The sequence below is a fragment of the Halichoeres trimaculatus genome, unplaced genomic scaffold (genome assembly GCF_033239565.1).
Source record: "Halichoeres trimaculatus isolate MK-OKI-2021-1 unplaced genomic scaffold, fHalTri1.1 fHalTri1_scaffold_16, whole genome shotgun sequence".
Lineage (NCBI taxonomy): Eukaryota > Metazoa > Chordata > Actinopteri > Labriformes > Labridae > Halichoeres > Halichoeres trimaculatus.
In genome coordinates, this window is record NW_027437194.1 from 28,376,164 (window position 1) to 28,393,182 (window position 17,019).

General features: G+C 39.3%; 1 protein-coding gene across 1 annotated transcript in view; it reads right to left on the reverse strand.

Moving 5' to 3' along the window:
• LOC141805466 (5-hydroxytryptamine receptor 4) overlaps positions 1–15,694 on the reverse strand; it is a 52,501-nt gene extending 36,807 nt beyond the window's left edge. The window contains exons 1-2 of the mRNA XM_074690550.1: positions 15,519–15,694; positions 808–872 (exon numbers count right to left, since the gene is read on the reverse strand). Of these exons, the coding sequence (XP_074546651.1) occupies positions 808–830 (23 nt within the window). The 5' untranslated portion in view covers positions 831–872; positions 15,519–15,694. The remainder of the gene's footprint in view (positions 1–807; positions 873–15,518) is intronic.
• Positions 15,695–17,019: the final 1,325 nt, after the last annotated feature.

The window sequence follows — 17,019 nt, forward strand, 5'->3', positions numbered from 1 at the left end:
GAGGTTTTCTACTGAGCCCTCAAAAACACCACACACATTTACTCTGTTCAAAATCGCCAAACTTTCTCTGTCTCTTTGTTTACCTGATAGACTCACTGATGAGAGCTGTTCGTCCATGTGTATTCTTGTAATAAAGTCTCCATTTCTCCAGCTTAAAAATGTTTTTCTTGATCTTCTCTTAGTTACGTTCCCCTTAATGATGATGTAATCTGCACCTGCGTCTATTTCATGGTGTAATTAGTTTACTGGACGATTATTTGCAGACGTGCATGCGGTTAACGCTGCAGCCAAACGGGCCGTTCCATAACAGAACGATAGGACTTGTAGTCCCGTTTGTTCAGTGACTGAATGTGCATACAGGCCCTTGTTTCCAGGACCAAGACTTGAAGACATATCAAGACAGGGCTACTACCACTAAAGGCCCATTTAGTCAGGCCACCCGTAGCCCTCTTTTCCCCAAAAGATAATGAAAATGTGTTTTTTCTCCACACGAGGCCCTTCTTCGTCCTAACATCGAGACACACTTTGATGCCCAGTATCTAGTGTTTGACTTCACAGTATAACACTAATCACAAGTACAGCTCAGTGTGTTTCGGGGTATTTTTAATACTAATCTTTCAGCATCCTATATGATGAGCTACAAGCTGTTTGTGGAAGCTCAAGTGGTGCCTTAGATTTGAATTCAAAACCTGCAGATTTACAGAGAATCATTCAAATCTGCACCGAGCCGAAAGCCCCATACTGAAATGTATGGGAGCAAATACATGTAGTACTTTTATACCCCTGTATATGTGGTTCAGTACTTACTGCTGAGGTGATGCTGTGGCCATCACTGGTCATCCGCAGAGTCCTCATTACCCCATTCTCTGCCCCTGTTGACACACATGGTGAAACATTTAAGCATGGTGGTGCTGTCAGTTGAAGCAGTTTTCTGGAAACAGAAGCTACCTTGAGTGAATTAAGGGGCTGAATTTTGTCCTGTTTGTCCATGTTTTGAGAGCCTCATGGTGCCAAAAATGTGGTATTCATTTTTCAAATAAGCAACAAGATCACAGCTTGAAAATGTGTGATATTCATAAGACAAACAGGCTGGAACAGGCAGCAGCTGTCCCTGACAGATCCCAGCTCCATGTTAATTTTGTGCTTGCCATGTGATAACACAATACAACACAAGGGAAATTCTTCTTTCCTATTTCTCTGTTGTGGGTGGTCAAAGGTCAAAAAGCAACTTCTGCACAGCATCTGTGAAAAGCTGGTAGAGATGCTGGTTGTCTTAGTCAAAGGTCAAAAAGAGAATGGGAAGTTTTCACTCCCTAAATGACAGATATGATTGCATTTAGACCATAGACCGTCTAGGATGTGAGAATGGACACCATGACCACCACAAGTATTGACATGACACAGAATTTTACCCCCCCCCCCCCATGTTAAGGACATGGGTATCATAATAGTCAACTAAATCTTTTTTCAAACATGGAGTCTGTCATTACAACTAGCTTTTGTCATGCTTAGTCATCAAGGCCAGTCATCAGGACGTACTGTTGTGCTTGGTGTTTACAACAGATGATGTTCGACTTGGCTGGAGTCCTGCTTCACATTGTTTCGCAGTGAGTTTATGTTTAGTAACAGCAGTTGTGCATTCACTGGTCCAGTTACAAAGGCCTTATCAGCTTTCAGTACCTGTTGCAACATCTTCCTTGTCTCTGTGCTGTTTTATGACAGTTGTCTGGTCATATTGCACCCAAGGTAAATATCACCACCCACAGATTGTGAAAGTATGAGATGATGTCAACTTCTTTCCTTCATTTGCCTCACCGTTTACAGACTGTCACATGAATGTATTTTTTAAAGTCTCAGTTCTATGAAATGCTGTCTGTCCAGCTTTGGTTGTAATACTTTACTGTGAGTTTCACCTTTACCCTTCCTTTTGTGAAAACCTATTTTTTCTCTGGACTGTAGTTTGGCAGAAACTCATTTTGTTTGTCCTGGTGCAGAAACTTACATTACAGTACTGATCAACACGACTGCTCCCAATTTTCCTGCTACTCCCTACAGCAGAGGTCTAAAGCTCACAGCCAGCGACACCATTTCATAAGGCCCACCACTTGATATTGATAAATCCAGTTAAATCCAGCCCTGTCTGCACTGTAAAAATGAAATATGTACCCGTTTTTGCTGCCATGGCAGCAAAGTTTCCAGACAAATACCGTAAAATTACAGTCAGACACTGTAAAAATATGGAACTACATGAAATAACTAAGAAAACAGGACTAGATTTTACAGTCAAAATAACGGACAGCCAGTCCACACCACTGGGTACAGACAGCCGGTCTGTGTTCCAGAGCGCAGACAGCCAGTCCGCCCTCTGGAGCACAGACAGCCGGTCCATTCCACTGGGCACAGACACCCGGTCTGCCCCCTGGGGCACAGACAGCTTGTCCACCCCCTGGGGCACAGACAGCTTGTCTGCCCCCTGGGGCACAGACAGCTTGTCTGCCCCCTAGGGCGCAGACAGCCAGTCCGCTCCTTTTTGTTTTCTAGAGTGTAGTCCTGAACTTTTACAGTTATTCCATGTAGTTTTGCAATTTTACAGTGATTGACAGTAATTTTATGGTATCTGTCTGAATCTCTGATGCCAGTGCTTTTATCATTTTTTTTACAGTTTTTTTTCTTTTTTTTCTTTTTTTGGAACAGGGAATTGAAACCATGAGTGAGGAAGCTACTAAGCTACACCTCTATGCTATTACGCTATACATATATATATCTAAAAACCCATCCAGGATGTTAGATAATCTCTGTAATTTTACAGTTTGTATAAGGTTTTGAAAAACAGAAAAAAACTTTAAAAATCAAGGGTTAATAACCGTTAAATTCAGATGTTTTATGTTTGTTTGTATAAAATTACTGAAAATATCTGTAAATCTACAAGCATTTTTTTGTTTTATAAGACAACAGGAAAAATCTTTCAAACATTACAGACCATTTCCTATAAAATTACATTTTTTTAACAGTGTGGTGTACCAGGAAAAAAATATCAAATTTCTGAGTTGACCCTGAATGCAGCATAATCACAGCATAAACCCAAGCATGCAAGAACAAACATCTGTTGCTCTGCTAATGTTGTCAAATGTTGTCAAAGTAAGATGTGTCTTTTCAAGGAAAAAAAGAAAGGTTGATGTCAGGCACAGAGTGTTTCAGGAGAAGTGGGAGAATGATTATTTCTCTGGAGTTTAAGGGGAATCACACCTGTCTCATATACAAATAGAAAGTTTCCGTTCCTCAGCAGTATAACCTCGCACAGCATTATTCAACTAAACCTGTGGAGCAGTCTGCAAAGGACCAGGGGGATGAGAAAACGGACTGCACAGCTAAAGAAAGACCAGAAGCCACATTAGCAGAGAAGAAGAGCTCTCAGGTGTCTGACCAGAGAAGACAAATATGACAGTGAAATAATTCATGTTAAAGACAACAGCTGTTTAATCGTTAAACTTTTTTGCTTCAGTTGTCATTTCTTTGTGACAAGTCGGGATGCTCAGCTGCCCTCAGGAAGTTTGAGTTTAAGACCCCTGCCCTAGAAATATGACGAGCCCAAGGTTCCTGGCTCAGACATGTCCAGTCTCTGCATTTTGATCATATCTGTGTTAATATAAACATGTTTTTCTTTTTTTTCTTCTGGAAACCATGCAAATGGATCTGAAACCAAAAGCAAAGTAAGGTGGAATGAAGAATTCAGGATGTGATCCACTTAGTTATGGACAATCTTCTTTTTCTGTGACGAACTTAGACCATGGGCAAAGTCTATCACAACACGACACAGTTGCTATACTGACAACACAACATCTCACTCTCAAACACTGCGAAAGTAAGAAAAAGTGAAACATTTTGGAGGCTTTCTACAAGATGAAAGTGATGTGTCTCACATATCCAGATACCTGAAATGTGACTGGTTTGCATGTCTTGTTGTAAATCTCTTGCTCTGCTGGCATGTTTGAAATGACTACATTCAATAAATAAACTGTAGTGCACATGCATCAATCGCACAGGTTGCCTGTTACTGCTTCTCCTGTTTGTTTTCTAACTTTTTACCACTTATCGTCTTTTCTTTTGACCTTCAGTGCTCCACTTTCTCTACTGGCATCTTATTTAAGCTGTGCCCTCTCAATCTATGACTACGTGGAGTGTTGTGGATAAGTTTCATATCATACAATCAAATTCTTTCAAGTTCACAACATCTGAGCTGAAACCATGCATTGTTCACTGTCCAGATCAGCTGTTCCCGCTGAAGCTAGCCAGCACAGAAACCACAGAAGTTGTTATCCCAGCAGAGTTTTGGAAAGTTCAGACACACAGGGATACAGAAAATGGAAAAAGCTAGATAACGTAGATGTATGGAGGGGAGTTTTAAGCTCTGTCTGCCAGCTCTCATCATGGATAACCTAAGGTCCCTGGCTAATAAGATGGACAAGCTTTTCTATTTTTAGCTAATTTTCCCCCTGGGTATTAATAAAGTATTTCTAGTTCTGATTCTGAAATACAGCTAGCTGATTAAGCTACTTAACAGGGTGTTAATTGTTAGGCTAAAATGAAATTTGCACTGTATTAAAGCACAGCTGTTCATCTTGATTTGCTAAGAATCTGTCAATTGTCCAGTTTTTCTCTCTGCTCTTTTTCTGCCCTGCCTGATGCAACAGGCTGTGACAGTCGCTCATTTATGTTTTGTAGCATATTCAGTTGCAGTGAACAAATAGTTTGATGTAGTTTGGTTATTCAATCAAGTTTTTCCTCTGGTCTTAGAACTTATATGTAAAGCTGCAGTAGTGCTGATCACACTCTTAAAAAAACACTTGCTGGCTGTGCCTCATAGGGTGGACTGGCTGTCTGCACGCCAGTCCACGCAACACTTAAATGTCCAGCAGAGTCTCATATCCTCTGTGTGCCCTCCTCACTCACGGTTACAAAAATCATCACAACAAAAAGTATTTTGCCATAAAAAAACAGTATATTTCTGCAGAACCCTTTGCATTGTTGCTATATTACAGGTGTTTGACCCCAATAATTTAGGAAAAATCTGTTAAATAATGGTATTTTTCTCTAAAATTACATATTCATGTTTTATCTGCAGGCATTTATCTTTAGTTTTACGTGCAGTTTGTTTTTATACATTACAAATTTGTTATTTTACATGGGAAAAATAGTTAGTTTTTTAAATATTTCTATGGATTTTTTTTACAGTGTGGATGAATAGGGGTGTGGTTTTATGCTAATTGCAGGATGTGGACAATTTAGAGTGATTCTGATTTGTTAACATACCCTCAGTGGAGAGGAGAAAATTGGCCGGTGCTCTCGTGTCATACATCCAATGGTGATTTTGCGAAAACACTGAACTTGTGTGCAGAGTAAGAAGATTTCTACACATTTATTAGTGAATGAGGCTCTTTGTGTCATCAGAGGACATCAAAGCGTATGCAACTTATTTTTCAGCTCTAGTCTAAGAAACCAGTAAGTTTTAGTTTAATCTGAATTTCGAAGAGAGGTTTAAAAAAGAGAATGGACGGAAAATGAAGAAGATCCATTTCCCCGACAGCTTACTGCGGATCTCCTGTTTGATGTGCATCCAGGAAGGAATATTTTCACAGCCCACCGTCTGCATTTCACATGTGACTGACACAGAACTGAACTGAACGGAGTGCTCTGGAGAGCTGGGGGCAAGACAAGGCCAGGTTATTTCTGTCTATTTCATGACTAAGATATCACGTCAGAGTTTGTCATTTCTGAGCAAAGTAAAGACATTCATTTGATCTTTTTATTTCTGGCTTCCTGTCTCTGTTACAATAGCCTATTATCAAACCATTCACTTCTCAACTCCCACATTTGCATTGTCATTCATTATAAAACTTGGGAATGAGTAACTTGATCTTGAAAAACACAAAAAACCCAATCAAATCAAAACCTGATTAGTTTTTTCAGTTTGCAGCGCTCTAACCAGAGCCACTGACACCTTCAGCACATGCTACACCCTCCCCAACTCAGGCTGCAAAACAGACAACCAAGACAGAGAGACACACCTTCAAGCTTTGAGGAGCCACGACTGCTTTCAGTAGAACCAGAGCTTTGTAAATCGAAATAAGAATCTTATCAGTTAAGAATGATGATGTCCAGTTCTGAAGTATCTGTGACAAATTTAAAGCTCTTGATACACAAACTCATTAAAAACTGTCCCCTATGTTAAAGGAGCTAAATGTGACCTCATTACAACCACCACCATAGTTTCTCTTTTCTTTACAAAAACTGGATGATTCCTGTCTGTGTTTCCGCTGCAATACGTTTTAAAAATAGAAGAATATGTTTAACACAGCCAGTGGGGCTGAACAATTTTAGGAAACGATCTAATTCCATCTTCTCTGGAAGATATTGCATTTTCAATATGATTCACGATTTTCTTCAATTGAAGCTTCAGTGCAATATTCACAATGTACAGGAACATTTACAAACATGAAAGAAAATTACTTAATACCAACAAAAAATTAAAATCTGTTATTCTAATGCAAGGATAACAACTAAAGGTAAGAACTGCTTGCAAAATGTTTATTAACAACAAATATGCCTGTAGATACTTTTAAGTTATGATGACTGAAGAACTAAAGGAGCCATCTTTGACTGTCTTTAATAAATAAAAAAAAAAGTAGCCCAAGAAACCATTTATTGTGTGAAGTTAAAAAAAAGTTTAAATAAATACACACAAAAAATACAAAAAAAAAAAATAATAATATATATATTTTTTTAAAGTAGGAAAAAAGGATCTTGCTTAACAGTCTTGCACTTAAGTAGGTAAATCAAGGTCAGTCTTTCAAGGCACAAGAGAGCCAGCTGTTCAACATCTATAAAAGCAGTTAAAGTACCTCATTTCTTCCTTGATTAAGAAACCTGGACTATCTTTTTAAGTGAAACTGAAAACTAATGGTAATAAAACTCTTGCTAAAATGAAATGACCCCTCATGGGAAATAAGTCAGATATTAAAATAGGTGGGTCATTCATTTATAGCTCAGCAGCACCAAAATATTGCACATCTACTCTGTTCAAAAATACCAATGACCATATTTAAACAAAGACTAACACAACAGGTCAGGGAGAAGTGAAGAACTAAGCAAATCTCAAAAGTACTTCATTCATTTTCTGAACCACTTATCCTATGCAGGGTTGCGGGTGGCTGGAGCCTATCCTCGCTGTCATTGGGTGAGAGGCGGGGTACACCCTGTCTCCAGCCAAACACTGGGACAGACAACCATTCACGCACACACTCACACCTACGGACAATTTAGAGTGATCAATTAAGCCCATTTTTGGACTGTGGGAGGAAGCCGGAGTACCCGGAGTGAACCCACGCATGCACGGGGAGAACATGCAAACCCCACACAGAAAGGCCCACCAGCCAAGCCGGCGACCTACTTGGTGTGAGGCTGCAGCGTTAACCGCTGCACCACCGTGCACCGTGCCCTCAAAAGTACTTTATCAACAATAATACTGACATCTCATCTTTATGTATGGTTCACAGACAGAAAGGCATACAGGCAGGCAGACAGACAGAAAGACAGTAATACAGGCAGAAAGACTGACTGGCAGACAGACAAGCAAAACAGACAGATAATCAGACAGGCAGGCAGGCAAACAGACATGCAGAGGGACAGGCAGACAAAAAAGCAGACAGACAGGCTTGATGATCATAATAAAATAAATATTTTCATTAACAGCCAGTGCTGCTCTCAGAATATGTGGTTCATAAGTGTTGTTAGAAGGTGTTGGAGAATATAATCAAAATTACATGTTTAGTGGTGATTCAAACAGCAGGATCAACAGACATTTGTTCTCTTAGATAGTTCTGAATCTGGTTAAAATATTTTTTGTACATTACATTTGAAAAAGGTTTTCAAAAGGTGAAAACTCAGACAGCTGTTTTTACTTTTATATTGGGACTTGTGTCCTGGGCCTCTTTAGTGACTCTGTTTTAGGCCTGGATCGTTTGCAACAGTCGTTCCTAAACAGTGGGCAGGCCCCCCAAACCCCGGTTCGTTTGGGTATATGTGAACACAGCAATCACACTCTGATGTGGGACAAAACAAGTCGGTCGAAATCACCAAAAATAGGTGGTCCTGGCTCGCTTCCATTCGAGCCCTGTTGCGGTTCCTGTGCAGTGAGAATACAATTGACTGCTAACTGTGGCTCACACTGTGGTGATGGGGGCAGAAATGAGCTTGGTTGACAACTGCACAGTCAAAACAGTAGAAGAAGAAGGAGTTGAAGAATCAACCACAGCAGCAGAAGAAGTGAAGGATGAAGAAATGAGGAAAATGAGTTGTGGGCTCACATAGAGCAGTAAAAAAATAAGTGCCTTAAAGCAGTCAGGACTCTTAAAAACTACATATGTTGATCATATAGCGCACACTGAGCCAGACTAACCCTATAACGCAAACTAGCCACACTGGTTGATGGTCCATGGCTGTTCTTCCCTGTGGAAAGGGGGTAAGCACATGGATGAACATAAGAAAACTCCTCACCTTTCCGTTATGGTTTCTGACCAATGAGAGGAAAAAATCAATCGAACATGGCATTTGCTCTCAACTTTGGACCGAAACAGACTTTTGCCTTATGATTACACAGAATCGGAACAAGGCAAACGAGCCACAAGTGTGAATACACCCTTAATCACCCTCTGGTGCGCCTCTAAATGCTTCACAGTAAAATGTTGAATAATAATTATGAAACGGGTATAGCAGGCTTCCAAACACCGTAGACCACTTCAAATGCTTAATAGCCAAGATCATTTTATTGTTACTGAAGTATAAAAGTTTAGAATGGTTTCAGTTTGGTTTAACAGTTTTATGTTTATCGTGTTGCTCTCATTCCTTAATAAATGCAGCAAACAGAGTACTGGTTAGGTTGGCGTTGTTTTTTGTCAGGTGGGAAATAAACACTTCTCACATAATCTCACACCTCAGATTGTGAGAACACTGAACTGTGTGCATGTTCTCATATGCATTTTTATTTGTTTGTATAAGGAGGAGGAGTCTTCTCTGGTCCTGTTGCCAAGGAGACTGGAGGTATCATGCTCTGCAGACTGTCCTCCTGTGATTTCAAATGTTTGTATTGTAGCTGGTCCATGAACAAACTATGGCCAAGATGAACCAATCAGACTGATGGAAACTTTGTACTGAGATGAAAACTTCAGCTGAATGTCAGAGCAAATTCAAAAGCCAAATCCTGACACCCTTTTTGAGAAGGTAACATGTTTATCTGTTAAATGAACATCCTAACTGACTGACTGATGTTTTTTGTTAACAGGTAATGCAGACACTGTTAATGAGAGGTAATTCAACAGGTGGCAGATACAATGCTGAAATCAAACTGTTGTGTTTTTTTTGTACATTTGATAAAGTGCAAATATTAGATGGACGTTGAAAAAACGAAAATACTTCAGAACTTGTGTGATTTTTTTCACATACCCTGTAATTTATTTGGCTCCTTAAAAAGAAGACTTCATTTAAGGTATTTTATATTATAAAATAGAGAAGGACGTGGTAAGTATTTTGATCTATTGGAAGAATAAATGAATGTAAACAAGGAACTTGTAATTCCAATATTGAAGTACATTACAATGATATATCCATCCTATATATATCCTATGTGTTTAACAGTCAGTACCATAATTTAGATTACTTACTACTCATCATAAATGTTAAGCTCATACTGTCTCGCCTTTGATTGTCCCTTTTTGCTTTATTTTGTAGTAATTTACTCCTCATATTTCAGAAAACTTCACTCCCTACCCTGATGTGTTAACCTCTCTTGTGATTGTGGTCCCTGCCCTCATTGTTTCCACCTGTGCCCCACTACCTGATGTATAAATAGTCTGTCTCCCTTTCAGTGTTGCCAGCTTAGCGACTTCTAAGATCCATTGATTCTTATTCAAAAAAAAGTATCTCACAACAATTGTAGAGACATTTTCTGGAGTTTGAAGGCTTTGTTGGGAAAGCAAACATCTGACGCTGTGCCAAGTAGAAGGAAGCAAATTTTCTTCAAAAAAATAAAAACGTGTGGGTGGGTTGATTCATGCATCCATTTTAAAAATGAATTCAAATATTGATTCAGATGGTGAGGGTACTCAGTAGAGACATGTGATCTTAAAAGTTACATGGTGTAAATTGTACCGAAGTACGAGTAAAATTACACACTTTGAAAAATGACTCATGAAAGTACAAAAGTTGTGTGTTTATGTGGTAATAAATATTCATCTGATGACAAAATCTCATTTATTTTAATTTAACATATTTATTCTTCAATATATAACCATGCAATGTTTTGTTCATATCCAGCATGGAAAATCACCCATTCTTCACAGTCACAAGGATGTGTTTAGGTAATTTACAGGTATAATTGGCAGTTTGATTTAGATACACTTTTTGTTATACTGGTAAAATCTGATCTATATGTCCCGATGGCAAGCAATACATGATGTGTTCTTAAATGAGAGTGAATAATATCTGCTATCTACAGCAGGAGGAAACCCAGGAATACATTAGCCAATCACATCAATTAGGATCCAATCTGTTCAACCAATCAAATCCCGTCCTGCCGTTTTGCCCTCCTCCTGCGTGTACGTTTCACCAGCGCGCACTGCTCCTGACCCAATGCCTGTTCCTGAGTTTAGCAGTGTACAGGTTTACACTCAGCAGAAGAATGGCAGAGAAACTACCCATACCCTGATTACTGGTAACCGCCTCCGACTAAACAGAGCAAGAAAAGAAAGACGGTGGCTTTCTTTTCTTGCTCCGTTCCCCTGCCTCTAACTACTGCCCCTCTCACTCGACCTCGGGCCTGTCCCCTCTGACCTGATGGGGTACTTGGCTCTGGGCTGTAGTCTGGATCAGAGTCTAATAAACTCTCACCACAGGGGCTCTGACAAGCAAAAAAACTGTGATATTGAGTAAGTCCTGGAGAAAATGTGCATGTACTACGTGTATTATAGCTTTACTCCTGATATCATGTCACAGGTAAAAGTGGATAATGCTAGCATGACAGTTGTGAGTACTAACAAAAGTCACGTTTGTTTATTTGTTTTTTAGCTTTATGTTTTAAGGTTTTGGTGTTTTCTTACCTCTAAATGAGACATGACTCAACGTAGTGCAAAACATAAAATTATGTGCTGAGTCAGTCTTTCAGTCATTCACAATCATAGTTGCGAATCAGCAGCGCTCGTGCATGTGAGCAGGGGCGTTGCTTTGGAGGAGCTCCAAGGGGAGGGGAAGGAGGGGCTAGGAGGAGTCCTGACGAGATGCTACATTCAAATTCATGCTAGTTTTTCAGGACTGCCAACCCTGCCTTTACAATGGTACTGTTTGATTTTCGTGAACTGGTACTCGGTACTACAGACAGAATTCAGTCAGTACCTATGAAAGTAACTTATTCAGTACCCATCCCTAGTTGAGTGTGATAATATTGTGTAGTGGGCAGTGGAATAACTACAGAAAGGTACAGAAATCAGTGGTTAGAGAGATCTCAGAGAGCCTGCAGGCTCTGTAACACCTGACAGGTAAAAACTGAGATCCTCGTCCCCTGTTTAAATGATGCAAATATTAGAGACAGATTTTCACCCAGATTTCCAAATTGATGCCCTGAATTTCTTAATCTCCCTAAAGAGAAACAGATCCAGAAGAATGATGAAGACAGCGCGACTGTTCAGCTGTCAGCCCAATATGCGACGGCTTGTCACAGCTTGTCTTCTCCAGTATGGATCAAAACCGTGTGTCAGCGGTAATTATTGAAATAAAAAAAAAAAAAAAAAGCTACTACCTTGCTTTCCTCATGTGGAGGCTTTGATTTTTCTATGTGCTCACAAAAATGCAACAAAGCACACACCAGCTTCTGCATGCATGACTGGAGCGAGTTGCAACCATAGGCAAATGGAGCGTGTCTTGTGACTGAAGCTGTGTGGGTGAGGGTAGTGGGTGTGGGTAATGGGCTATGAGTGGGTAATTTAGCATGCAATGCTTGTCACAATAAGAGTGCCGGCTCAATAGATGAAGCAGGTTAATGGAGGAAAAAACGATTAACACTCAAAAATACATGGAAGGACACACACACACACACACACACACACACACACACACACACACACACACACACACACACACACACACACACACACACACACACACACATTCAAAGTTAAATGGGCACAAATATGACAAACAGGCTGTAGATATAAGGCCCCAATCCGAGGCCACCACCTACTGCGTGCCTCCCAGTGGATGTAGTTATGTCTGATTGGTTTCCCACCTCTTTCACAACAACACTGTCCCACATTGATTTCTCCCTCTGCACACAAACTGCCAGTAAATACTCCTTTAAGTGTATTTAAGGAGGGGGGTCTTCTCTTTTTCTTAAGCTAGGTCAACCAAATGTCAAGTGGAGTCAACATTTCCAACATCACATCCTCCCATCCTTTATTAATTGGTTTCAAAACTCTCTGGAAACACTCAGGGATGTCTGTGAACACACAACACAGCACACAGTATCCACTTCCCTCTGTGTTCAGTCACACAAACCTGACATCAGGAGGACTTATGCTGATCAGGGGCTGTCCTCAGTCCTCTACTCACAAACCCACACCTTCTCCCTCGTCCAATTTGATGTCAACACCACCTGACATGTAGGACTAATAATGGACCACACAAAGACAGCCTACAGGGAGGAGGTTCACATTGATGTTTGAACAATCCTCTGGACTCAAAAACCACAAAAAGTAATAATCATGGACTCTAGGATTGAGGTGCACTGAGCCCTCTTCTGTCTTCATACAGGGAGACAAATGAGGAGAAGCAGCAACATGCAGTGAGGTTCATGCCTGGTGAAGCACTGACATCAGTCAGATTTACAAATTCATGAGCAAGAGTGGCTTGTTTGCTGTTCAATTAGCAGCCTGACGCTAAAAACTGTTAAAAATTTATATCAGCAGGTCATCTTCTCACCTGATGTTTAGAGTAGATCTTTAAACTCCAGCTTCCTTTATTAATCAGTTCCTGTTTTGATTGGTAGTCATATTTAAAGAAATTTGCACACTGCTCACTTGTTCTGGAATAACATTAAGCTACGTCAACAGCAGCATCCCTTGTCACAGGCATGGTGTGCAGCCAGTCTGTACAGTAGAGAATCTGAGTGGAGGTGGGTGACAAAGTTTTTTCTTTCTTTCTTTCTGAGTCTGATCTCTTCAAAACTATGTTTTTAAAGGTAGGGTCCACAGGAATTTTTATTACTTGTTAGTAAACACGATACTCAAACTGGGCTCCTCCTCCTTGGATCAGTGCCAGCAGCAGCACACACCCACAGCCTCTGACTGTGACATGAACACACTCACCAGATAATTCCTGCAGACTACCTTTAACCTCTAATAACTAATGAAAATGAAACTTTTCAGAAAAAAGAGGACACAATGCATCTAGAGCTGAACAATTGATAATATTGAAACAGACATTGCAATGTAATAGAATGCAATTTTCAAATGGCAAAGGCTGCAATTAAGAAAAAAAAAGTTTTACGTTCACAGATCTGGAATATAGTAACTTGTACTCATTCTTCCTTAAAACCAGCAAAAGTCAATATGCTGTTTTTTCTGGCAAAAAAAAACAAAACAAACCCCCCCCCCCCCCCCCAAACATGTGAGCTACAGAGATCAACACAATGGAATGATTGTGGATAGCAGAGGCTTACCCCTTGTAAACTTTACTCTGGTCTATGGTTTGTTACTTTCACTCACTTCATCATGATATGTAGGCCAAAAAATCAAAATTAGATTATTTTCCAAAATCGTCCAGCCCTACATGCAGCCCAATAATATCTTTATATCACCACATCATACAAATAAGGGAAACATTTCAAGTTTGACCACAGACCATCTGGAATGAACAGACAGTTTTTGACCTATACTGCAGCCAGTCACCAGGGGAAGCTGTTTTTGTATTGATCACACATCAAGCCTAGCAAAGTGACATCCATTTTTTTTTTTTTTTTTACAGTCTTTGATCACACCCTTGGTTTTGACAGTAAGCAAATGCATCAGTTTTGACACTGAAAATAATTTTAAGATAATTTTATTTCATCATTGTATATTTTTCACTCTTCATGATGACAGGTGAGGCAGACCGTTCGTCCCTGAAGAGGATTTGGGTGATGAAGACCTAATGTTTTTTGTTTTTTTTTCTCAATCTTTTTATCTCAATCCTGACAAGAACTGATGTGTTAAAAAGAGAATCACTGTTATTACAGTGTGTCTGTCTCTAAAACTAACCCACCAGCTAATGTGCTTTGTGCTTAAGGACAAGCCAACAGATACTCTGGATTTAACTGGATTAGCTGATACTAACATTTATTTTCATAAAGGGAAAGTAAAGAAAGTGATTTAAGACCAGAAGAATTCAAAAGTGTCCTGAATGCTTTTAGATCTGTGGCTGACTTTTATGAAATTGCTGAACCCTGTGTGATAGCTTTGACATCTGTCATCTGTACACAACCATTAACTACTACAAAACTTCTGGTCTGTCAGTGATACTGGTTATCTTATTTAACAGCAGATTTAAAGTGAGTAAGTGTGTTAAACAATTACTTACACTAGAAATAAGTAAAATTTGATCATAGACCATTAAAAATAGGTAACATTTGATGACAGCTTGTTGTTTTCTTTCTTTAAAAGATCAATTAGCATAGCTTTAGGTCAGAAGTTGAAGCATGGGCCTGTTTAATGTAGTAGTTCCAAACCAACCCTTGGTCATTTCCTGTATACCATTACCTTTCTGTTAAACAAAAGATGGAAAACCACTAACACGGATAAATGTAATCTCTTTGCTCCCTTTACCTATAGTCGCTGAATTCTCAACCTTACACGGTCTTAAACAGTATTACAGTCAAACATTTAAACTACTGTTGTGCTTTTTCAAAATATTTTTAGAAACTTAAAAAAAATCCTGACAATCTCTGTCCACTTTTCTTCTTTTAGGGCCATTATCTAACTTTTACAGTGCAAAACGAGTTATTAACTGAAAGGGCAGTAAGCTTAGCATAAAGCAGAAGCAGCCTCCAGCCGCCGCTGAAGTAGTGATACTCATGAACTGAAAAGTCAACAGGCATTATCAATTGAGAAAAAAAAATTGCCTATGATGACCAGAAATTAAACAAGAAGAAAATGGAGACAGCCACCCATGATGATGAACACTGATAACAAACCACATATGACCCACTGTCAGGTCTGCAGCTCGGTCCTCATCGAGATTTCTTCAAAATGTATTAAGCCTAACGTGAACTGTCAGTCACAGCTGAGGGATTTCGTAGCATTTTTGATTATAACAGAAAACACAACTCAAATAAACTATGGGCTTTAAACAATCTTTAACAAATTCTTTCAACCTCCTTTCTAACTATTCAAACTACAAAACGAATTTCATACAACCTCACCTGAACTTAATGAGCTCACCTGTGCCTGGCTCCTCAGCGCCGTTTTTCTGACCCAGGTGTCCCCCTGCGTGTATGTGCTCCCATATTCCAGTACAAATAAAGAAAAGACAGATTTAAAGTCCGCGAGCTCAGAGAGTCCGTTCAGCGCGAGCTGCACTTCAGCAACAGGAGCGATGGTCCGCTCCGTGCTCCCGATTGAGGAAAAAAGGGAGAGAAGGGGATGACTGAGAGGAGGTGATGCTGCCATCGTGTGGCCTATTTAAGCTATTGATTATACTTGGACGCACCGAAAACCTCTGGATACTCCTCACTTCAATCCTTTACCTCCACAAAGATCGAGGAGGGCTGCGTTGGGGCTGCACGAATCCAGCTTTAATGACTTAAAAATCAGGTACCCGGAATCACCAGTACAGTGGCGTATTGCTTTCACTTCAAACAACAAAAAAAATATCCTGTTTTTATTTTAGGAATTTATTTATTTTAGACTTTCCTGTTTTACGCCCTCATGTAGCTTGACCAACCATTAAAGCTTTTTGGAAATTTCAATCAACCCTGGCTTTTTTAACACAAAAAATTACAGGAAAAAACTCTGTAATTTTAAAGTGAAATTATATATCCACAAAGTAATGTCAATGACATAAAAATATATAAAGAAATATAATTGTTTGCATAGTTATTAACAATCCCCCCCAGTCAGTATTTTATAGATGCACCTATGTGTGCAATCACAGCTGCATGTCTGTGTAAATAAGTCTCAATCAGTCTTGTACATCTGCCCACAGCAATTTTGCTCCATTTTTCTTTGCAGAACTGCTCAAGCTCTGTCAGGTTGCGTGGGTATCCAGCATGAACAGCCCTTTTCATGTCAAGCCTCAAATGCTTTGTAATATATATATATATATATATATATATATATATATATATATATATATATATATATATATATATATATATATATATATATATATATATATATATATATCAGGGCAAAACTTTAAAAATACAAAAAAAAATCATAGGTCTGTAAAACATGTAAAGCAGATGTAGTTGTTTCATTATTTATCATCATGGTGTTTAGTGGTTGGTCCACCACTGACAGAGCGACTTAATAGTGGTTGATGTGCTTTGTTGCCTTTGTTGCTAGCATTATCCACTTTTTGTTTGTTTGTTTGTTTTTTTTTTGCATTGTCAGCTGCTGTTAAGCTTTTGACATGTTTTGTGCTAGGATGTGGTGGATGATGGTTCTGCTGCATGGACTCTTCATCTGGAATCTTGACATCCAGGCTAGGACCAGCTCCAATTGCTCTGAACTGACATGCAAAGGCTGAAAATACCTGTGGGCACTCCCTCTTTATTGCTGGCTACTGAATTTGTAAGAGGGACAATAATTTTGTTGTCTATTTGTTTTTTGATAACAGACATTTGTTATCAAATGTTATATCAAGATGCTTTCCAAAAACATCAACAGGTCTAAACCACAAACATCATGATAAGATAAGAAGTCTGATCTCATCTTAAGC